At 40.3% G+C, this 25,596-nt stretch overlaps 1 protein-coding gene across 1 annotated transcript in view; it reads right to left on the reverse strand.

The window, feature by feature from the left end:
• Window positions 1-25,596, reverse strand: part of Cfap54 (cilia and flagella associated protein 54) — a 301,678-nt gene that overhangs the window by 29,206 nt on the left and 246,876 nt on the right. Inside the window, exons 64-66 of the mRNA XM_055627824.1 lie at window positions 16,519-16,686; window positions 8,392-8,498; window positions 3,402-3,543 (exon numbers count right to left, since the gene is read on the reverse strand). Coding sequence (XP_055483799.1) covers window positions 3,402-3,543; window positions 8,392-8,498; window positions 16,519-16,686 — 417 coding nt within the window. The remainder of the gene's footprint in view (window positions 1-3,401; window positions 3,544-8,391; window positions 8,499-16,518; window positions 16,687-25,596) is intronic.

Below are 25,596 nucleotides of genomic sequence, written 5' to 3' on the forward strand. Positions count from 1 at the left end.
ATTCCAAATAATGTGTTTACATCTTAAAATCAGCATGGATTACAGAAGACATTTTTCCTATTTTTTGGTTCCTTTGTTGGTTTGGCTGGTTGAGACAGAGGCTCATGTAGCCAGGGCTATCCTTAACTCACTATGTAGCTGAGGAGGATGGCCTTGAACTTTTGCATCTCTTACCTTTACATCCCAAGTGCTAGAATGATTTGCCTGGTCCACCGCCCCCAGTTTTATCTTGTGCTTCCTTCATGATAAGCAAGAGTCTGCTAACTGAGCTATAAGCCTAGTCCTTTCCTATGTTGTAAAACACCAGTTCTGCTTGCTGAAACTGGGGGAGAAACAGAATTCAGTCATTCCAGGCCATTGCTCCTGTTAGAAGGTTTCATAAGTGATCTGAGCACGTGCCTTGTAGCCTCCCTAATCTGCCTTAAATTAACATCTGTGTTCCAAAGTCCCTGGCTCATTTTGGATGTTAGGGACTTTGAAAGGGGCAATAATAAAAGAAAATAGGGAAAAGGAAGGAAGGAGGAATGAACAAAATCTGAACCACACATAGCAACCAAAGGCACATGATTTATATCCTTATATTCAACAACCTACCAACAATACATAATATGTAATAGAAAATATCACATATAGAAGCCACTAGCTCCTGGTCAATTCCAGAATCAGTCTCGTCAAGGGTCCTAGTTAGCTTCTAATTAGCTCAAAGTGAGAACTGCTATGACAACATATTTAGTCAATGAGAGTTGATATAAACTGGAATCTAGGTTTTATAAAAGGGCTGTTTTTGTAAGAAAGAAAAATACATGTTACTTCCATTTTTTATAAATACTGTGAACTAATTCATTTTCTAATTCAACTCCAAGTAAATGTAATTCCTTCTAACTGGTGATGTGCTTTCATATACAGAGACAACAGGAACTGGAACATACTTTAAAGCTAAGGATACACTAAGTGAGGAAAACAAATTTAAAAGCACAGAGGAGGATATCAAGACTGAAGAGGGTATGTTCAGGTGTGGTTGACCCTAGAGCACGAAATCAGAACATGGGCGCAAGTCGTAAGGCTTCATTAAGGAAACTCACACTGCTGGATTCCTTGCTCCACCCCACAACCCTATTTATTTTTGACTTGTTTATGTTCACAGTCAGCCCCCTGACTCAGACATTTGTCTTCTTATGATGAATTTTACACCTTTGCTGACCAGGGTCACTCTGGTAGTGCTGGTTCTATCCAAACAGCCTGTCTGTGTGTGAAAGGATTATTTATTTTAGAGATGAAGAGAAAATTAGTCCTAGAAAAGGATTAACCCACTGACCTAGGCAGTAAAGCAGAATGACAGACCACAGTCTCGAGTCCTTACTCTTAACATAGACATTCTCCTGCCGCAGACAGTCAAAGCTAAAAAGACAGGCAGATTTGTAAGAAAATGATTTTTTTATATATATTAACTATGGAGAAATGTACGAGGAGTAATTTAAGCAACAAATATGCTAGACTGTGTCTCAAAGATAGCACTCTGATAAGTTTGTGACTGAAGAACCGTCATTGTAAGCATACTACAAAAGATGAGCTCAACTCAAGAGAGCTGAGTCCTTCTTGAAAGCAGACGTGAGAGGGCGGCATGCTCTTCGTGAAAGGAATGTATAATCTGTCTATCTCTACAGAATCTCCTGAGCTTGAGATACTGGGAGCTCTCTGACCTGTGGGAAGATTTATTGTCACACTCGGTTTATCAGGGAGCATAGCAATTCACAGGGTAACATCTGAGGCCACTGAGAAGGGTGCAGGGCTGGAGGTCTGAGATGTCTGCTCCTTACAGATCCTGGCGGAGCGTGCAGGAGAGTGGCATTTCACAAAGGCTATCTGAGCTAGCCTGATAGCCTCTTGCACATGGGCTGCTAACATGCACTATAATAGAAAATGCATTTAGTCATTTTGCTATTAAATTGAGACTGAAGATACCAACAAACAAACTGAGAACCAGAAAAGCTGCTAGTTTTTATGCACTCATGTATTAAAAGCTCATAGAGGTGTTAAATAAGAAAATGAAGAGCCATGTAAATATTATTCTTTAAAAATTAAAATGTTTTATTATTGGTAACTGGTTACATATTCACCAGGCCAAATGGCTTAAGAAAACAAAAGATCTCCTAGACTACAACTAAAGAAAAGACCCTGTGAAAGTTTGCAGAGAAGAAAAGCAAGGCAGTAGCTTTGAAGGATACAGGCTCAGCCAGGAAAGCAGCAAGGGCAGGGCTAGAACCAGACACAGCAGTGGCTCTGAGAACAGTCTAGTTTAAATGACATTAGGTATGTAGGAAGAGAATGACACTGAGACAGGATGCCGTCAGTTTGAGCTCTTGAGTCAAAATCTATGAATGAACACCCGAAAAATAGATATAATGAGTGGGAAGTAGTGAAGGATTAAAAAAAAATAGTCAAGAAAGCCAAGTCTATAAGAAAAGAATACAGCCAAAGGTCTTCCTGCCCCAGCTCTTAGCACTTTTTACTGGACCATAAAAGCAGATGCACTAGATACGGTTTCCACTGCATGGGGTGATGTGAAAGTATTCAGAAGAGAATGGGAAGGAAGTTGAGAGGAAGGGGGTCATAAGTTTGACAAACCATAAAATATCCAAACAGAAAATCAAAAGCATCTAAAATCGACACAAGAAAACAGTAATTATTCCTGACTGCCATTAGCACCATTACAGTAATATTTCGGGATTTCCTGCTTCCAACCTGGTAGTGAGAGTATGGTCACAGACAGTGTGAGTCTTATTTGACCAACAAAATGTTAGTTCAAGTGACATGATGAAAATCCAAAGGGCAGGTGTGTGGTCTGCCCCCTTTCTTCCCTCACAGGATGCGTGTTGGGCCAGAGCTGGAGAGATACCAGGGTTCGTAAAGCATTTGCCTTACAAACATGGAGTCTTGAGTTTGAACTCCAGAACTCATGAAAAAAAAATTAGAGCCAACTATGGTGGAACATGCTTGTAATCCCAGTGTTTGGGAGCTGGAGACAGGACAATTCCTGAAGCTCATTGGTCAGCCAATCTGGCCTAATTTGTGGGCCCCAGGTTCAGTGAGATGCCTTGCCATGAAAAACAAAGGGGACAGCATCTTGAAGAGTGATACTTGAGGGTGATCTCCACATGAATGTGCACACACATGCAATACTCCCTCATATCCAGGTGCATGTGAATACACATGTACACACAGGAGTTAGTCCATATCTGATAGCATAAAGAACGAACATTAAAAGTCGGAGAATCACAAAGTTCAAGATTAGCTGCCTATTCCTGTTCCAACAAAGAAAACAGTAACACAAATAACTATGTGTGATGGGACCCATCCCGAAATTGCAAGTTCATTTTCCCATCATTCAGCAATGTACTCACCTCCAAGTCTGTATCAATTGGTTCATCTTTAGATACTATTGATTCATATACGCTTTCACTGGAAGAAACTTCAGGAACTGACGGCAATGATATCTCAGCTATTTGTGCAAGGTTAGATAGTTTCTCGTGAATTAAGATGACTCTAAAAATAACAAACACATAATATGTATTTTATTTGAAAAGTCAAGAGGGTATTGTTTTAGATTCAATAAGGTTTCTGAGTGAAGCCTTTTTTTATTTAACAGTTAAGTGTCCAAACTCCCCAAATATCATCTATTTAATTATTCCTTCATTCAAGAGACATGAGCAAAGATACAGCAAAGAAACACACTCATAATGTTTATGTCTATTTATCCTCTCAAGTTGATATACATTAAAACAGGATAAGGGCACAGTGACAGGAAGATACATGCTAAAATTATTCTGAATTATGAAAATAAATATTTATAAAACTGCAGTCCATTTACAGAAGATTCACTCTTAATGCAGATCTTGATGGCAAGTTATGGCTGTTCTGTTGACACAGGTAAAAACTATGACAAGTTAGCAAGAACTTGAAAAGTCCAGTCAATGAGTTCATACTTCAGAGATGTGTGTGTGCCTATGTGTATGTGTGTCTTTATGTGTGTGTTCTCTGTCTGTTGTGTATGTCTATGTGTGTGTTTGTGTGTCTATGTCATGTGTGTGCCTGTGTATTTGTGTGTATGTTTTGTAGGGGGCTGGTAGAAGCAGAGAGAGGAAGAAAATTATGAAAGATGAAAAAAAAGAGCCAAAGAGGAGGCATAGAAGGCAGTGGTGATGCTGATGGGCAACTTCAAGGGGCTTGAATGGAGGTCAAAGGTCGTGTGAAGAGGCTAAGCAGTCCACCTGCAAGGCCCTATGTGACTCACCCTACAGGAACAGAGGAATATGCATGTCTCTTCTCAGGGAAGGACATTATTATGCAAAATGAGAAGATGATCCAAAGAGCAGAATGGTGCAGTATACATAGAAACACAACTTCCACAGTTTCTCTACCTGTGACATGTAGTACTATTTGATTTCCTCATTGACAATACATACATACATACATACACAGTATATATACATATATGCATGCACATATGTATTGTGTTTATATATATATATATATATATATATATATATATATATATATATATATATACTGTCTATAAGGAAATAGAATAGTACTCCCTCCCCCACATAGATATAGATATGTGAGAATTTTCATATATTTACTATATACTATATTTACTGCATTTCATTTTTCTGTTAAAAGGTAACAACTAAAACACAGACTTGTCATTAAGTTTCTTGGGAAACTTGCCCATTAAGAAATAGGTACTAAAAAAAAAAAAAAAAAAAAAAAGTAGGTACTGTCCAATCATGCAGGAAAAACTGGTGTATTGGAGAGAGAGAGTCAGGACTCAGTGAGTCACTCTCAGCACCTTCACAGGGAACCTGACCAATGTCCCTAGATCCTCCAGCAAGTCAGGTAGCTTCTTACCCTTAGATTTCTTTATGGCAACGCTAGACTAATACGATCCACTTTGCATAATCCACAGAACATTTGTAAGGAAGAAACAATGTACTTGTACATGTTTAGCTGTAAAATAGCACACAAAGGGAAGAGTGTGTGCTGAACCCCATTCTTCATTCTAATGCCTAGAGAGAGAATTCTCATGACTTTTCAAACACCACATAGGACTGGAGTATAAAGAGATGTCTTGGCATGTCCAAAGCCTTGGAGTCAACCCTCAGCACCTCAAATGAATGCACAGTTTTCCACCACAATACTTCAGGTTTTAATAAGAATAAACTAGCTGTAGACAATGAGTTTCAGGCTGTTCCTGGTTATCTGGAACTTAGAGACGGTAATGCCTTCTTCAGAGTCAAACAAATGCCCAGGATAAATCACTCTCTTAATAGTGACCCACTAGCCAGCAAAATACGCTGGCTTCATACTTTCCATTCTGTTGCTCAGCCACGAGGCCCTGACATCTCCCTAGGGTTTCTGCTACCTTGCTTACAGAGAACGACATCAAGGTGAGGGTGGATGTGTCCACTAGGCTCAGTCCCCCCAGCTGCACCAGCCTAACTCCCTGCCCCTCCTCTTTCTCCAGACAGCCTTGGCTTCACTCCTGCTTACTCTCTTCAACCTCTCTGCCGCCAAGACCAATGTCTAGTCCAGACCTCCTGCCTTGACCCCATAGACAAGTATCTACATCCTGTCTAGGCTATGAGAGTTCTCCCTAATGACTGAGCATTCTCTCTCCTAGGCTGCCAGTGCCTGGAGGACAGGACCCACTTGGAAGCAGAAACACTGATGAAGAGAGATGGTGACTTGAGGTTTAAAGGCAGGGAAAGCGGACAGAGAACTTGATTTTGGTCCCAAAGGCCCCTTAGAACTAATCAGACCTTTTATTTGCAGATTACCAAAAACATGGATGTTTTCTCTGTGGCTGTAAGAAAAACAACTAAAACATGTGGCTCCACAGAAGAACTTAGCAGAAGAGGAGGTGAACACAGAGAGGGGTCTTCTCTGCCTGTTTTCTCTACTGTAGAAACACTAGCTTTGTCTTCAGTGCATGAACAGCAGTGGTACTTATCAGAGCACAAGGCACTGTCCTGGGTCAGGGGAAACCATACCCACCGAGATGAGCTCAGTGACAAGGGCTTGTCCCTATCTGAGTGGCTTACTGTTGATCATCAACATGACAATTTTAAAAGTTTTAATTTTAAGTTTAAATTTAATTGAGATTTTAAAAGTAGCCTCTCATTGGTGCCTTTCTACTCTGCGGGTTTTATCCTTTGTTCATCTTGTGGTTCTGAAAAAAAAAATATTAAACACCTACAGCATGTCAAGGTTTAGAAGGTAAATGCAAATGTCCTGATATTGTTGCTTCATGTGTTGGTATATGACATGTGCTTAGTTGTCCCATCATTTTGCTTTAACGGGAAGAGGGGGAAAGGAAGAATATTGATTGAATAATTGGAGGTCTGCTGGCCCTCCAGACAGCTCTTGTTTTATTCTCTTTCTTGAGGAGGCCAAAAAGCCCTGAGATCTGAAAAGCATGGGGCAAGAACAAGACTCTTGGGGGAAATGAGGCTCTGGGTCTTTATTCACACAGCTTTTACCAGGTGCCTCATGGGGCAGAGAGCGAGCACCAGCAGACACCTATGCTGTCAGCCAGCTTCTCGGCCTGTTCATCTGTCATTACACTTGAGGCTAATGAGGACTAGAAAGCTAGGCAAGAGGATGTCATCACTCTTCTCTTACAACGGAACAAATAGAGGCTGAAGGTGCCAGGGCAGTGAGCGATTGAGTTGAAGATGAGTTAGCTAAGTTCAAACATTTTCAACCAAAAAAAAACAAAAAAAAAACAAAAACTTGGTAAAAGCAACCGATTTAACAAAACAAATATTAAAGAACTTTCCTGTTTCATGGAACGAGAGGAATAGGCCTGGCTAAAACAGAGGGTTTAATTTGGGAACAATATAAAATATGGTTGGGTACAGAGGGAACAGAGATAGTGGAGTTTTGATTTCATTTACAAACATCTCTCTCTCTCTCTCTCTCTCTCACACACACACACACACACACACACACACTTTTTTAGCCTAAACTGATTGATTGATTGATTGATTGATTGATTGATTGGGGGACATTTAGTTTCTTATTTCTAGATTCTAATTTTCTGCCCAGTACATAGCAGTGAAAAAGTTTCCCTCAATCCGAAGGCTGTCTCTTCACTCTGTGACTGTTCTCATTGCTATGCAGAAGACTTTTAATTTCACACTCTCTCACTTGCCAGTTTTTTATGTTATTTCCTGAGTGACTGGAGTCCTTTTCAAAAAACCCTTGCCTCTATCTACACATGGAAGTGCTTCCACTGATTTCTTCTAACAGTTTTGGAGTTATCAAGGTTGAATTTCTTAGACAGGGTGAGAGGTGTGGACCTGCTTTCAGAAATTTCTCCTTCACGCACATACCCAGTTTTCCCAGTACTATGTGTTGAATACTCTGTCTTTTCTCTAATATGTTTTTTGGGCATCTCTATCAAAATTCAGGTGACTGCAGCTGCCTTGGATTAACTCTGGGTGTTCTTGTCTGTTCCGTTGATCCACATGACTGTGCCAGTACCATGTTTTTGTTACCATGGCCTCTACAGTATGACTTGAAATTGGGTATGGTGGTAACTCCTAGCAGTGATCTTCTGCTAAAAGTGCTTTACCAGTTCCAAGGTTGTTCTCCTGGAGTCTTTAAGGTTGGTCTCCTGTGCACAAGAGCATATTGTTTGCAGATAGGGTAATTTGACCTATTTTCCCATTTACATGCTTTTGTTTTCTTGTTCTTGTCTTATTGCTGTAGTTCACAGACTAACGGACTTTGAATAAGAGTAGAATGCACATCCTTGTCTTGTGGATTTTAGGGGAAATGCTTTGAGTGTTTTTTTTTTCCCCATTCAGTATAGCATTGGCTATCAGTTTGTAGAAGAAGTCTTTATTGCGTTGACAAGGTGTCATTTCAGTAGATGTAGAAAAGGCAAGTGTGTCCTATGGACTACTCATTGACCACATGATGGCACCTCTCCTGTGTCTCTGAATATAAGAAGGGACCCCACTTACTCTCATGGGCCTGAATAGCCCTCAGAGCCCCTGCTGCGCTGTCTTTACTTAGAGTTTTAATGACTCCCTAAAGAATCTCTTATTTCAAAAACTAACTTGCCTCAGTCCCCCTCTTGAACCCTTACATCTGAGACCTTACGAAAAGTACTGTGCAAATGTTCTGACACCACTCTCGAAGCCCCTGTGGCTGTACTCACCTGTACTGGAGGCAAAGCACTGCCCAGCTCAGGCTGAGCCCTCCGCTCTGGACTCTGAGCTCTCCTGCTCTGCCTTCTGGAAGTTCTTTTCTTTCTCTACTACCCAGACTAATGTTTATCCATCATCATCCCCAGCTGGCTTCTAGAGAATGGAGTTTACTTGCCTGTTCAGTGGAAGCCAGAAATTGCCAACACACACACTGTTACCAGTAGATACTTTAATATCCGTAATCTTCAGGGGCTTCAGGTTATATGCATACAGTAATAAAACCTAAAGGAAAATAAAAGCATACAAAAACAGACATCAAAATTATACCTAAGGATTCATCATTATTCCTTAAGAATAGATTATCATATGTTTTTCTGTAGAAAATAAATAATTGAGGGTTTTTTTTCCTCCCTCTCAATTCATTTTGAAGAAAAACACAAGATGTTCAAAATTAATTTGCTTGTGGCAACACAGTCTTGGAATCCTGGAATGCAAGGTGCAAAGGCATAAGAACTGAGAGTTCAGAGTCAGCCTAGACTACACAGTGAGTTCAAGAAACAGCAGTCTAGGAAACAATGCACAAGTATAATTCCATGAAAATAGGTGCTATTTGGAGTAATGATCTTCACTGCGGTTAAATTTCAGCTTCAGCATTTTCAGGCCCTCTGCAACAAGCAAAGATACCTGGTAAACATACAGCTGTACTTCCTGTTACTTCTCAAAAGGTCCACTTTCCCAGTTGTTTTGGTTACCCACTGCCAAATACTCACTCACAGTGTTCTCCCCCTCTCTTCACCATTTATTTTAACTCCACACCATGTCATAGGCCTGTCTAAGAGGAGGAGGAGGGATTCACTTGGTGACTCATGTCCCAGTCATTTCCCTGGAGCTTGGATTTGCATAATTCTTGGAGTGCATTCTATGCCACGTGACCTCTATTAAATGCTATGGATTCAGAGAATGTGCAATTCACAGACAACCCCCGCCCTTCACTTTAGAGGCTGGAAAGCTGGAGCTTAGAGCCGACCATCAACACTGACTGGTCGGGTATATGGATGTATCTCTGCTCCCATACAAGTCAAACGTAAAGACTAAAGGGATATCTTTAAGACAGAAACTTGCAAAGACAAAAAGGAGAGGGAGTGAAAGAGATGAGATATAGCAGCACTTTGAAGAACAGAGAGCATTTGGGAGATACGGAAGAGAGGGAAGGTTGTATCCTAGGTGTCTTCAAAGGAATTGCCAGCATCAAGCATGTCCCAGAATGGTGAACAGGCTTTAAGATTAGAGGGTCAGGCACCTGAGAAGGCGAGAGCTGATGAGGACTACAAAGAGAAGTGTGAGAATAGCTCAGGCTAGGTCTCTTCCTGTGCCCAAGTGGGGCAACTCACCGTTTCCCTTGACACTGTTCCTGCGTGAACCCTACCCACTGTGTGGTCCGCCAATGTTAAATCAGACCAGTTGCATTCATGGCTTTAGCTGTAGAGGTTAGGTTTGCCTACATGCACAACAGAATGGTAAATTCTCTCTGGGAACAATGGCCAGTTAAAGAGAAAAAGATTCACAGACAGTGGCTTTTGGCACCCTCAAATGAACGAACTGCTGGCTCTTCCCCCAGGTATCCTCCAACCAAATCAGTAAGCCTGGCACCACGTGTGTTCAGTGGCTCTCCAAACATAGTCAGAGAGCTAAACTGAAAGGAAATGAAAGGCAGAAAGAAAAACTGACAGAATAAAGGAAGTAAGAGGATCAGACCTAAGATAAAACAAAAGAAATTATCAGTGACCATGACAAACCTTCAGAGATAGGGCATACAGTTCATTAAAAAAAAAAATGAGAGATGACCTGGCATGTCTGTGAAGAGAGAACACGGGGCTGCTGACACGGAAAAAAGAATGAGGACATAAATACACCGTCATAGCTAAGTACACAATGAAGTATTTGAAGCACAAAACTGAATCTGCCCCCACACACAAAGAAAATCCTAAATTCAAATCATGAGCAACAGAAAAAAAAAAAAAGGGTAAGAAAGGTAAACTTTGAACCCAGTAGGTTCACTATCTGAACAACAGAGATTCAGGAATATACAGAGATAGCCAGAGGCAGGACCTGATAAAGATGAAATCTCTAGGGACTGAAATCGTGATGTTGCAGATCGCAAAGGGTATCATCAGAATCCAGCAGAATGGATGGAAGGTGATACCAAGGCACACCATAGAATTTCATCACACACAGGACAGAAGGAAGAACCAGGGCTTCCGGCGTCACAGAAAAAGACCTAGCTTCCCATTGAAAGGCAAGCTTATCAGTCCATCGAAGCCAGAGCTGCCCTCTGGTGTGTACCAAAGCACCATTCTCAACAGCTAAGATGTGGAATCGACCATCAATGTAAGCATGGGTTGATAAAATACATTCAAAATAAAACATTGTACAGGCAGGAAAATGAAATCCTCACATTTGGGATGTGAGTAAACCTAGATGAAAGAATGTGAAGTAAAATAAGCCAGATGCTGAGACACAAACCATGTATGGACACATGCATATGTTTAATAAAGAGGGATCCCACAGAACACCCGAGTGAGTGGTGTTTATCCAGAGGATGGGTGGCTTGGAGAGTGTTCACAGCTGTTAGATAACGAGCACATAATCTGTTGCTTTTAACAAAATCTCAATCGTTCGATTTTACCAATAAAGACTCGGGAGCCAGATGCTGGAGTGAAAGCCTGCTAGCTCAGAGAGGCAGAGAAAGCACCCAGTTGACCTTCTCCTCAGCTGACATCCCAAAAAAGAAGCTCTCTTCTACAGCACCATCTCAAAAATCCCTCAAACTGATTTTCCTTCCCTTCTACTTCCTGTGCATCTCTCTATCTGTCCTCCTGACCTCATCTTTCTCTGTTTTTTTTTTCCTACATTCATTCCCTCTTAACTGGTTGCTTGCTCTGCCTCTTGACCTATGATTGACTTTATTTAATCCTACTTACAATATTCAATCAGAAAGCTCCTGTAGTAAAGGTGTGTGCTAGTGCTGAGCCACAACACAACTAGAAACAGGTTTTTCCAGTAAAAAACACCATCTAGTGGTTTACAGTGTGATCAAATATCCTGCAACAATAATCCGTTAGCCAGAAAGAGACTATGTATGGCTGTTTAGCATAAGCAGACATAGAGACAGAAAGTGGAACACTACCGGGAGTATTGGGAGGAAGAAAAGTAGTAGGGGATGGTATAGAGAGAGGGAAATGGACACTAATGGTTCCTGAATTTCTAATATGGGGAAAATGCATAAAACTGCATAAGAACACTAGGTTATATACTTTAAATAGGTGAACTGATGATCTGTGAGCTGTATACATTAAAACTCTCTCTCTCTCTTTCTCTCTCTCTCTCTCTCTCTCTCTCTCTGTGTGTGTGTGTGTGTGTGTGTGTGTGTGTGTATTGGTTGCAGGGCAGTCTGTCTCTCTGTGGAGCAGAGATGTATATGTGTGTATAGTCGTGTGAATGTCCCTATGATCAATGGTATGCAGGTGTCTTTCACACATGTGTCCATGCAGGTGGAAGCCAGGGGTTGACACTGGATGTCTTCTTCCATCATTACCCACCTCATTTTTCTTTTTTTTGAGACATGGTCTCTTACTGAACTTGCAACTTGCCAGTTTGACTAGACTGGCTAGCTAGAGAGCCCAGGCATCTTCCTGTACAGCTATCTGTCATCCCACTGGGCTTCTGTTTCATACGTGGGTGCTTGGAATCTCAACTCAGGGCTTTCTGTTTGTACATCAAATACTTTGCCTACTGAGCCATCTCTCTAGACTCACTGTTATTAAAATTAAAAATACCAGTGTAAATAGAAACAAAATTCAGTCACTTGTAAATACATGTATGACATTATGCATTTGCAATCCTGATTAATTAAAAAAATACCTTTTTGATTCAAAGAGATTAATGATATTGAACAAATACAAATATATCTCTGTGTGTGCATACATATACACATCAGAAACATATCAATAAAGCACTCAAATTAAAATATAAGAAAGTCTAAGTGCAAGCTGACAGATGTTTCAATAACCCACCGAAGCACAGTGTGATAATAAAATCTTATAATAACCATTCTATAAAAATAAAAGAATGGGGGAGGGAAGAGAGAACAGAAGAGGATGGGGTCAGGTTTCTCAATAGCAATGTGCACTTGGTAGAGATAGGGAAGGAATGCTTCCCATGTGTTAAATTATGTATGTTATGTGAGATGTGAAAAAAATATTTTTATAAGACGATTAAATCTCCCCAAGACATTTGGCCAAGGCCATATACTGTCTTATGCTGTCTGCTCTGCTTAGTGAGCATTGCCCTTGACTTTAGTAGTGGAATTTAAGATTCTTGAGGATGGGAACATTATCTTGTACTTTGGGGCAATTTTTTTCTCAGCATTTGTACAATTACTATCATCATATCTCTGAACTTCCCATCATATCTGGTAAGGGCCAATGACATTCCCTAAAGTCTGTGAATGAAAGTTTGTATCTAGATGCACACTTCAGATTCATGCCAGTGGCTTCTTTCCTCTTTAGGATAACACCTGTCTGCAGCTTGCATACAGTTTCAAAGCCTATTTTACCTGAGCTCAGCACGAACTGCTGAAGTCAGTGCATAAGTGACAGGGTAAGACCAGAACATCACACTATCGTATCCTAAACATGATTGTCCTTGCAATGAGCATGGGCCAGGAGTGTGTCTGGCTATGCCTTCTCCTCTTAGTACCTTTGTGATTTTGGGCAAGTTGATGAAACAGCCATGTCTCTGCCTTCTTATTTGTGAACTGTAGACATGCCTCCCATTCCTTGGGATCCGAGTATACTATACACCTAGTAGCTGTAGGATCTATCTGCAGGAGGACTAGGCTCTAGTTAATTAGTTGATCAAGACTTCAAACCCAGAGACAACTGAGAGGAAAGTTCTGGGCAGTCTTATGAGCCTGTAACAGTCCAGGTACTGATCACAGGAACCTTTGCTCTTACATCGCTATCCTGCTAGACTGAGCTTGACTTGAATACACAGCTTAGGAGTCCTCTAGCTCTCATTAAAGACATAAAGACCTCCAGGAAGGAAGTCGGTCCCACATCTCTTGCCCCCAAAATAGTTCATATGCTGCACTAATTAAACATCTTGAGGGTCCGTTTCTATCCAAGGTTGTGTTTTCATTTGCCAAATGAAGACTTCCTGTTCGGTGTCCAGTTTTTGCCTCATCAGACTTCTTAAATATGTCATGCTAGTCTGTTTGCATTTTTATGTGACCTTAAGATACCAGGCCTTAAGCTGTCCAACCATGTTTAACACAGCAGCCTTTGATGAAATGTAGGAGACCAAATTAGGTCTTAATGCCTATAGAAAGGTTAGCCATCAACACTCTCATCCTACTTTGCTTTATTGCAAAGATAAATACCATGACCAAAAGAAACTTAGGGAAAAAGGGGGCTTATTTGGCCTATACTTCAACTTCATAGTCTGTCATTATGTGAAACCAGGGCAGGAACTTAAAGACTGAACTGAAACAGAGGCCATGAGGAGTACTGCTTATTGGCTTGCTCCCTCCAGCTTGCTCATCTTGCTTTCCTAGACACCCACAAGGGTGTCACCAGCCACACTGAGCTGGGTTTACCCACATTAATCAAGAAAATATCCTCCTCTCCCTTCCCCTCAAGGACTTGCCTACTGGTCAGTCTGATGTAGGCAGTTCCTTAGTTGGCATTCCCTCTTCCCAAATGACTCTAACGTGTATCAAGTAGACAATAAACTAACCAACACATCTTTGTCCCTTGTCATTCCACTGAATTCATACCTTGAACTTAATCACTTTGTAAACACAATTCACAGCTCATCTGAAGCCACAAAGTAGACCCCTGCTTGCTAAAAAGGGCAGAATGATGAGGTGGGTTAAAGATGAAGGCTCTGTGATATAACCTTGAGACAAATCTAAGTCATCAAACCTCTGGCTCCAGGTACATGTTTTTATAGCTACGCTGTGCTGCATGTCTGGCTGAAAGCAGCAATTCTTCACTGTGGTCTAGAAAACCATACTTCCTTAGATTTTTATGTCTCTAGTGGCCACTTGCTCCTTGTCTCTATAAGGCACTGAAATTATTTTAGAGTTACTTATTTTGTAACAAAGAGCTAATAGGTTACTTTAGTGTAGGTCTGTTATATTCCACTAAAGAATTTTTTTTTTTTTAGATAAGATAGTATAATTTCTGCTTTCTGTATTTAGGAAGTTAAAATTTTCTAAGTAACAAACTTGAACCTAGCTCTGAAGTTCATTACCTAGAGAAATTTATCTCTCTGAATTTTTAAAAACAAAACAAAACAACTTCTTATCCAAATCTCCTAATGCTGGAGATTTCTATTCTACTAGCGCCAGAATCCATGGCACCTACTGGTATTTCTGCTCTTCTAAGTAGTCAGTAGATGGAAATGGATGGAGTAACAGGAATTTATCATGGCATGCAAAATGGCCTTTATAGTTCCTGGAACATCTGAAAGACTAAATCATATATGAGATTTAATTCATCCTGCTGAGACTCACAGTGCCTGCACACATCATCCAAGGACTAAACGTGGTATCTTGCTTACTTAGGCAGATATACTCTGGAGTCAGGTGACTTCAGTCTGTATCCTTGCCACCCGACAGTCCTCAATTCTTGGTCTTAGTCTCCTCTCCTGTGAAATGGGGTTAATGATCTCAACTACCTCATATAGTCACTGTCAAGCTAATGGAAACAAAATGGCTACCAGCACCAACTCTGAACAATGTTCATTGTGACTACCATCCAGGACAGTGATTCTCAACCTTTCTAACACTGAGGCATTTTAATACAGTTCCTCATTTTGTGGACCCCCCCAACCATTAAATAATTTTTGTTGCTACTTCATAACTGGAATTTTGCACTGTTATGAATTGCAATGCAAATATTTGTGTTGTCCAATGGTCTCTTTGGTGTTGGGATCCACAGGGGGAGAACACCTGATCTAGACTTTCTGAGTTTTGGGACCCAACACCTATCTCTAGATCAACATGCAAAAATAATCAGTAGGTGAATGGATAGTGACACCAATAGCTAAAGTAATCAGTAACTCTCAGAAATATCTTCCAAAAAGGTAGAATGTGGGATCTAAGAAGATCATGTATGAAAATGGGGTTTTTTGTGTGATTTTTGACAGCCACTATACCTTTCATCATCAAACAGACACATATATGCACACATTCATTGTTAAAGAAGGAAAAATGGACCCAAGTTAAGCGAAACAAGAAACCATGCTTTGCCTGTTTTCTTGTGCCTTGAGAAAAATTATCCACCTTAAATCAGAATTTGTTGGGGGGAAAGATGCTATTGACAGCCCTTTGTAGTCAGAGGCTCTACATTCACAGATTCAACCAATTACAGACAGAAATATTTTTGTGGTTGTTGTTGTCATATCTGTTGAACATGCAAAGATTCTGTCAAGTAATTACTCTCTATATAACAGCATAGAAACCACGCACACATCTCCATTGTGTTCGATGTTATATGTAATGCAGAAAAGATTGAAAGTGCACAGTAGGATGTAGGTAGGCCATATGCAAATATGTCATTTTAAAAAAGAGACTTGAGCACCCATGGATTTTGGTATCTTTGGAAAATCCTGGCACCAATCACCTGTAGATAACAAGGAATGGCTTGCCTTTAGGTAAGACACATCTTTAAATAGATCTGGGAAGTTATATGCTAAGGCTCCTTTTGTCTGAATAGGGTAAGCTATATAATTGGCCCAATGTTAGCAGGCTTCTAGCCTAAAGGAGGAGGAGGATGGGGAACATAAAAGGATTGGCCTATGAGGTTTTGGGTGTGACAGGGGTCATATGAGTGAAGGTGAGTCAAGGAAGTACAGATGCTGTGGGGGTGGGGACAAAGCTTATGTGCTGGAGAATTCAAAAGAATACTGATGCAGGAGACATTTTAAAAGCAAATGAAAGTGTCAGACAAGGAAAATCCCTAAGGCTATCGGTCTATGCGAAAACACCTGAGGTGCTTCTTAGAGTGAGCGATCCTCAGAGATTTCTAGACTGGAAGGCCTCTCCATTAAAGGTTATATTGACCAACTGTTCCACTTTTCAAAGCCTGACCCATGTCCAAGACTCCCTTAGAATCTGAATTCCTGCTCCATCTTGTCATCTTGTCATTAAGGGACTACTCTGTGCTGCTGCTTCTTCAGTTAGACTGTTCTAAGCCTTATCTCAAGTGGAATATTTAATTCTTGATGTGTTGCGTACCATAGGTTCCTTGTTCTTTGGAGTCTTGTCCAGGGGAGGAATATACCACTGAAAGCAAAGTTCTTTGTTTGAAGCATGCACTGCCATTTCTGATGAGGTTTCTGTAGACGATGGACTGCCAGTGAGCTTTCCAGACGAGGTAGAATGCATGGAATTGTCCTGATGAAGCTAAGGGAACAGAAACAATGAGAAACCACGTCAGTATAGTTGCTGATAATGAGCTCATTCAATACTGAAAGAAAATTAACTGGCCACATTAAAAAAAATTTCTGGGATACAAAGGGAATAAACTGTAATTAATAAAAATAAAATAAAAATTTTAAAAAAATCAAAAAAGAAAAAATTCTGGGAGTTGTCTTTGCTTATTTTAATAAGGCAGACCTTAAAACTGCCCCTAAAGCACCACAGAATAATTTTTCATATAATAAATGATGCTTTAAAACCCTATGGACCAAGCACCATTCATGAAGATAACCTAGAACCCCTGCCTAGATGTAGCCTATGGCAGCTCAGTATCCAAGTGGGTTCCCTAGTAATGGGAACAGGGACTGTCTCTGATATGAACTTAGTGGCCTGTTCTTTGATCACCTCGCCCTCAGGTGGGGTGCGCCTTACCAGGCCACAGAGGAAGACAATGCAGCCACTCCGGATGAGACCTGAGAGGCTATGGTTAGATGGAAGGGGAGGAGGATCTCCCCTATCAATGGACTGGGGGAGGGTCATGGGTGGAGAACAGGGAGAGAGGGTAGGCTTCAGAGGGGAGGAGGGAAGAAGCTACAGGTGGGATACAAAGTGAATAAACTGTAATTAATAAAAATAAAATAAAATAAAATAAATAAAATAAAATAAAATAAAATAAAATAAAATAAAATAAAATAAACCTGTGGAGTCAACAGACGTCTTTTACATTAGTAAAACTTCCAGGAAAAGAAATACCCTGAAACATGTTGCTAAGAAATAGCCTGCTACATTGCTTCTCTGTACACACTGGTGAGAAAACACATGCTTCAAACTCTTGCGACACAACATGTGACCTGCAGTGTCTGCTCATAATTCTTATGGCCTATTTAGTGGTAGCACCATTACAAAATACGACACTTATTTTTCCCTGAAAGGCTTAAGTCCAATTTCTCTCATTCCTTCTTTAAATGCACATGGCTGATTTGTAAGTTCAAGCCCTCGGTAGGATCTGGGCCTAGGAAATTTGGTCACCAAACCAAAGACATAAGTGCAAAGAATGGAACTGGGAATTTTACTGTTTAGAGGGTTGCTCAGGTGCAGAAGATGCTGATGTTTGTCAACAAAAAACAGGGCAGCCAGGGACAAAGCAATACATATAGCAGGACTTCGAGTCTGAAAAGAACCATTAATGGAACGTAAATTATTTTCAAAGTTAACCTCTTCTTTCAGCCAAGATCACAGTGTGGTAACCAGGAAGCAGTTTCCCTGCTACAAGTTCCTGATGGCCAAAACATCCCAGAGGGATGATGACCAAGGAAGACACATCCCCACCAGAAAGGGAAGCCAGATGCCTGCACCCCTTCCTTATGCCTGAGATATTCAGGCATTGACGATGAATGCAAGGCTTCAAAACAAAAGCAAAAATGGCAAAGGCACTTGATCTTTCAAGCTGTCCCCCTAAGACAAGGAGAAAGATATTTTGACTGAAATGTAATACTAAATAGGAAACTTTCCAAAATGATCTAGAAACTATAAAATTAAAAAAAAAAAACATAGGATTGGTGTTAAAAACAGACAAACAAACAAACAAAAACTCTGCCATACTAAACCTGTTAGAGGAAAAAGTGGGGAAGAGCCTTGAACTCATTGGCACAGAAGACAACTTCCTGAACAGAACACCAACAGCACAGGCTCTAAGATCAACAATCAATAAATGGAACCTCATGAAACTGAAAAGCTTCTGTAAAGCAAAGGACACTGTCATCAAAATAAAATGACAGTCTACGGATAGGGAAAGGATCTTCACCAACCCTATATCTGACAGAGGATTAATATCCAGAATATATAAATAACTCAAGAAATTAAACAGCAACAAATCAAGTAATCCAATTAAAATATGGGGTATAGAGCTAAATAGAGACTTCTCTGTAGAGGAATATAGAATGGCAGAGAAATACTTAAAGAAATGCTCAACATCCTTAGCCATCAGGGAAATCTAAATCAAAACAACCCTGACATTTCACCTTACATCCATAAGAATGCCTAAGATCAAGAACTCAAGTGATAAGACATGCTGGAGAGGATGTAGAGAAAGGGGAACTCTCCTCCATTGCTGGTGGGAATGTAAACTTGTACAACCACTTTGGAAATCAATTTGGCACTTTCTCAGACAATTAGGAATAGTGCTTCCTCAAGATGCAGCTATACCACTCCTAGGCACATATCCAAAGTATGCTCAAGTATACAACAAGGACACCTGCTCAACCACGTTCATGGCAGCTTTATTTGTAATAGCCAGAATCTGGAACCAACCCAGATGTCCCTCAATAGAGGAATGGATACAGAAATTGTGGCACATTTAAACAGTGGAATGCTACTCAGCAATTAAAAATAAGGAAATCATTAAATTTTCTGGCAAATGTTAGGAACTAGAAAAGATCATCTGCTATCTCAGAAGCAGAAAGACACATGGTACACACTCACTTATAAGTGGATATTAGACATATAACATAGGATAAACATACTAAAACCTGCACACCTAAAGAAGCTAAGCAAGAAGGAAGACCCTGGGTAAGATTTTCAATCTTCATTCAGAAAGGCAAACAGGATAGACATCAGAAGAAGGTAAAAATAAGGAACAGGACAGGAGACTACCACAGAGGGCCTCTGAAACACTCTACCCAGCAAGGTATTAAAGCTGATACTGAGATTCATAGCCAAACTTTGGGCAGAGTACAGGAAATCTTATGAAAGAAGGGGGAGATAAAAGACCTAGAAGGGTCCGGAGCTCCACAGGAAAGCAACAGAACCAAAAAATCTGGGCCTAGGGGTCTTTTCTGAGACTGATACTCCAAGAAAAGTCTATTTAGGGAGATAACCTAGACCCCCCTGCACACAGATAGCCTGTGGTAGCTCAGTCTCCAAATGGGTTTCCTAGTATGGGGAACAGGGGCTGTCTCTGACATGAACTCAGTGGCTGGCTCTTTGATCACCTCCCCTTGAGTGGGGAGCAGCCTTCCCAGGTCACAGAGGAAGACTATGAAAGACAGTCCTGATGAGACCTGATAGGCTAGGATCAGATGGAAGGGGAGGAGGTCCTCCCCTATTAGTGGACTGGGGAAGGGACATGGGAGGAGACAAAGGAGAGAGGAAGTGTGGGTGGGATTGGGAGGGGATGAGGGTGGGGCTACAGCTGGGATACAAAGTGAATAAGTTATAATAAATAAAAAATTATATTTAAAAACTCTACATAATGAAGAGTGATTCACATAAGTTGGATTCACATCCAGCAGTTCATAAAAGAGGCTGGGTAAAGAATTGCTTCAAAAGTAAATTTCTCTTTCTTTCTTTTTGGTAATTATTATTATTTGTTTTTTATTTTTGAGACACAGTTTCTCTGTGTAGCCCCAGCTGTCTCGGAACTCACTCTGTCGAACTCAGAGATCTGCCTTTGTCTCTTGAGTGCTGGGATTAAAGGCATGTGCTGCCACCACTACCCTGCCAAAACTGAATTTCTAATATGAGGAGCTTTCCTAAGTTCTGACAATTATTAATTATTCTTATAATAAATAATTATTCTAATTATTAGTACTCTGACATTTATCGTTATTATTTCCTAGGTTCTGAAAAATAATTCATATTCATAACTGGGTCAGTGTAGGAAAATAAAAATCAGTTACTTTTTAGTTAAACACGTGGTGATCATTAGGACAACACTCAGTATGTATAACAGACATCAGTATCAAACCTGGGGTGATGACAGTCTTCAGGGCTTGCCTCTCAAGCATGAGGACGTGAGTTCAATTCTCAGAGGCTTTGTGAAAAAGCTCAGCATGATGGACTGTGCATGTATGATCAGTGCTAGGAGGTAGAAACAGTTGACTCTCTAGGGGTCACCGACCTGTAAGTGCCAGGCCAGTGAGAGATCCTGTCTCTAAAACCAAGGTGGGTAGCTCCTAGAGAATGACATCTGGGGGGTGTCCTCTGTCCTCTACATGCAGTACACACAAATACACATACCTGAACATACACACTTTGTTCATATGAAAACATGCATTTCCCATAAGATCAATTATATACATACATATTTAATATATATTAATGTATGCATATGTTAAAAATATATTTATATAATAAAATAGATGCATATATAATCCACACACATATAAAAATGGTGACTTATACACCAAGTGCTTTTTATGTTTTCTTAATCCTTTAAAAGAAATGTGTAACAGACCTACCATCCTATCAAATCCAAATCATTCCAGCTAACTGAATATTTGGATTTGCACAGACTGCATAGGCACTCAGCCCATAAGCATGCATAACTCAACACTGTTCGTGATTTTTATCATCTTCTATTTGGGACCTCTAATTCAATTTGTTTGATGCCTTTGTTTTCCATTACAGAGCTCCAATAGATTCAATGCAACACAACACCCAGCAATGACTGTTATGGAAAGGTACCCACTTCTCAGTGAGGGGAAACACAGGCTCAAGTATCAAAGTAAGGAAACAGTTTGATTGAAGTACCCTCCCGAGTGATTAAATGTTCAAAAATGTTATTATAAAAATCAGCCAAGCTTTGAGATTATATCAAAAAATCCCCAAAGGCTTCATGCTCATTAGTTACCTACCCCAGTGAAACGAACACATGATTAGGTACCTTGCACCTGTCAAGCAAGCGACAGTGATCGCAGAGCTGATTATCCCGGGATAGTGTTAGACTAATTATATAAAAACAAGAGTATACAGGTGAAACAAAATCTACCCTAGCAACACTGCCATGAACAATGACAGAGGGCTGCACATTGCATTTCAGGTTCTACCAGTGGAACTCCAGCCTCAGAATCAGGTCATGAGAGTCCAGGTAGCCCTTCATAGCAGAACAATTAGGCCAGTGATACTTTCCAAACAGACTTCAGGCATGCACATTTGTTTCCAAGGTCTTATTCAATATCCACAAGAGTGGAACTATGAAGACACTGTTCTCAGCCCTCAAGGCAAGTCCCCTGTCACCTACTTCCAGAGCCAAGGTATAACCATGTAGAATGGCTAAAGCTTATAATGCTATCACTTAGCAGACTGAGGGAGGAAGAAAGACTATTGTGAGTTTAAGGGTAGCCTGAGCTACAAAGTTAAGTTTCAGGTCAGACTGGCCTAAAGTGAGACAGTGATCAAAATAAACAAATAATCAACAAACAATCATGAGGGACAACACAAAAAAACTAAAAACAAAACAAACAACCCAAGGTGTATGGGATATATGCAGTAATTCACAAGGGAGTCTCAGTTCCAAAGAGGTAAATCAGAATCCATAGAGTTTTCTACAATGCTATGTGTGGTTGTGGGAGAGTTTACTGGTCAGCCCATCCCTCTCATTCCTCTGTTGGGAGAAACTGACTTTATTGATAAATTTAGGGGAAATAGTCAGGATATGCACATATCTGCCTCTCTTGTGAGTGAACTCTTTGTTGGACATTCTTTGTTGACATTCTTTGTTCCTTTGAGTGAGATTTTTAAGGAGCCCTATGAAGAAGCTTGATTTGTTCCAATACCATGTGAAGAGTAAGGAAATTCACCAAAAGTGAAGCCAGCCCCTCACCAACACTTAGGAAGACACACTCTACAGTATTAATGTCATGATTCACAGACGTGGCTAATTTTCCTCCTACTCTTACGCTTGCACTTCTCAGTGAGCTAGAGCTCACTCCAGGAAGGGGTGGTATCAGGAATGTCACAGTTCTCCAGTTTCCAGGAAGATGAGAAAGTCCTACGAAACACCTTCCTGCAGGATTCCTACATGTTACCTTCAGGACAGTTCCTTGACCACTCCTTTATCTGAGTCCAGCTTCTGTGGTCTGTTGTTGTGCTGAGGTGGGGTTTCATTGTGCAGCCTACTAGGTTTCACCACATAGCCCAGGGGGCAAGAAATTCATTATCTCCCTGGCTCAGCTTCCTGGGGGTTGGGATTATGGACATAAACCAACATACTTGGCTCTTCAAAAGAGTTCTTAAAAGCTCTTTAAATGAGTTTTTTCTTGTTTTCTTATTTAAATGTTTTGTTTATATATACTTTCTACTGTAATTGAACAGTGTCTTGCTGTGTAGTCCAGGATGGCCTACAGTTTACTATCCTTATATCTCAGCCTCCTGATGTTGGGGTTGCAGGAATGCACCACCACACATTGTATATTTCATCTAAGGTCACAATTTATTAAAAACAAAAACAAACAAAACAACAGAAAAACAAAACAACAACAAAAACACAAGAAACTAACTCTTTGGAATAAAAAGGCAGGGCTGTTCAAAGTATTCTTTTAAGTTTGAAACATTGTCTCCCAACACAGAGGTGTTCCATCCTAGGAGGATAAGATGTGTGAACATTCCTGTTTTGGAACAAGCACTTCCCAGGCAAAGCTAGCAACAGAAGTATGGACATGACTGGTACATGGAAATCTATCGTTGTAAACACTAAAGAGTTAAATGGTGAGGTTCAGAGATAGAGTTAATTCAGAACAAGTAAGGATCTTTTTTCTAATATTAAAAGAATCTGTGCAATTGAGTTGATTTATTCATTTCATAAACATGGACTGCAAGTTCATGGATCCATGCCTCCTTGAGTTTGCTGTTAGAGTCTCAGACCTTCATCTAGAGAGCAAAGCATGTCAGCATCCTCCATGAGATGCTCCTTCTTCAGCTTCCCTCCCCCCATCGGCTGATCATGTCACTGAGCTCTAAGGATCACAGGCTTTCCACTGCCCCTTTGCCTTCCATCTCCAAAGGGTCATGATGCAGTTTTAGTATACCATTTTTATTCTTAATTAGCGTCTTTTTTTCTGTATCTTCCTTCCCATTCTTGTGGTCGTATGGTCCATTACCTCACTACCTTCTTTTCTATTTCTTTTCCTCAATCCTTTGCCAGTCAACACTACACAATACCAATAGCAAACCTAATAAATACATGTTGTTTTACTTTTGTATTACTCTTTCTTTTTAGAACGTGATTTTCTTTTAACAATTAAAAGATTGTCTATAAAGTAACAAGTTTCTTGCTGGTATTTTCGTATACGTTTCATTTTGGTTGTCTTTGCCCAGCTACACTCCCTCCCCCATTTTCCTGCTCTGCTTCCTCCTGCCATACACTTTTACCCCCAGGAGTCTCCATTCCACCATTCCAATATCTCGTGTCTTCTATTGTCTTTCCTACCCCTTGTTCTTAACCCTGTGTCTCAGGCTCCTCTCTAGTACCCTGGACTTTACTCACATCTTCACCTGTGTGGATACACGTATTTACCATTGGAGGCCAGGGTCCACATGGAAGAGAGATGTGGCATTTGTCTTTCTGAGCCTCCCCTGATATAGTATTTTTCCCAACCCCATCTATTTTCCTGTAAATTCATAATTGCCTTCTTTTATACAGCTAAATAAAACTCCTTTGTGTATATACCTTATGTGTTCATTGGCTGATAGGCATTTGGGCTGATTCCATTTTCTTGCTTCCATGAAAAAAGAAGCAGTGAATGTGGGTTTCAGATGTTGCTGTAATAGGGTGAAAAATCCTTTGGCTACATACCTAGGAGTGGTATAGATGGGTCACATGCAAGTTCAATTTTAGTGTTTTTTAGAAGCCTCTACACTGATTTCCACAGTGGCTTTGTTCTATTTTATACTCCCACCAATAGGAGACAAGGGATTACTCTTTTCCCACACTCCAACTAGCATTTGTGGGGTCATTTGTTTCCTTATAAGAAGCTGTTCAGATGAGGGTGAGATGGACTCCCAAGGTAATTTTAATTTGCACTTCTCTGAGGGCTAAGGATAGTGAACACTTTAAAAATGTATTTATTGGTAACTCACATTTCTTCTTTTGAAACCTGTCTTTTCATCTGTTGGCCCATTTATTAGTTGGCAGTTTGAGTTGTAGTGTTTAGTTTTTGTTATTCTCTATATATTCTAAATATTTCCCCCTTCTCTGAAATATAGCTAAAAATGATTTTCTCCCATTCAGCAGGCTGTCACTCACTCTTTTGACAATTTCTTTCTGTCGTTGTGCGTGTATGTGTGAGCATGTATGTGTGTGAGTGCACTTGTTTGTAGGTGTGCTAGTAGTGTGTTCCTATATCATGCTCAACCCCATTTTGGCTAGACTGGCTGGCCAGCAAGCTTTTGGCATCTGCTTATCTTAATCCACTTACCCAAGGGAGGAGCCATAACACCTAGCCTTTTACATAAGTGCCCGGGGTGTGAACTCAGGTTCTCATGTTTACACAGCCCCTGAGCCATCTCCTCAGCCCCTAGAAACTGGTTAATTTCATGTGATCTCATATTTCAGTTCTTGGCACCCTTTCCTGAGCTATTAGAGTCAGAATGAGAAGTGTCTTGCTTATATTTAAACCATCAAGTATTTCCCTCACATTTCCTTTAGCAATTTCAAAGTAAAACTATCAACAACCTATCTTAACTTTCATACTCTCCTCTCCATGTCCCTTAGTAAGAATTTCTAAAGTAATCTAACTTCCTTTTGGCCAAACCTAAGATCTGCTGTTTCTCTACGACCAGATCAAGATTGTACCCAGGGGTCCCGCTTTTCTACATTGTTTCTATCAACTCAGTGTTTCTTTGGCATAGTGTAGGAATTTGGCAAATGTTCATTGACTATTGAATTTCAAGCCCATGTTCCTATTTTGAAATTACTTTCTCAATATAATCAAACTCCTTTATCTCAGTAGCTTGTTTAGCATTCACTTTACTCACAACCATGATGGTTCTAAATGTAACTCTTAAAACTTCATTTATATTCATCTTTTTGTGTCTTGTGGATAAGAATCTCTAACGTTTTCATATCACATGTTTTGTAAAAATACATTGAATTTGATGGAACTTTCCCAAATAAAA

The sequence above is a fragment of the Psammomys obesus genome, unplaced genomic scaffold, assembly GCF_907164565.1.
Source record: "Psammomys obesus unplaced genomic scaffold, mPsaObe1.curated_primary_1811, whole genome shotgun sequence".
NCBI classification, from domain to species: domain Eukaryota; kingdom Metazoa; phylum Chordata; class Mammalia; order Rodentia; family Muridae; genus Psammomys; species Psammomys obesus.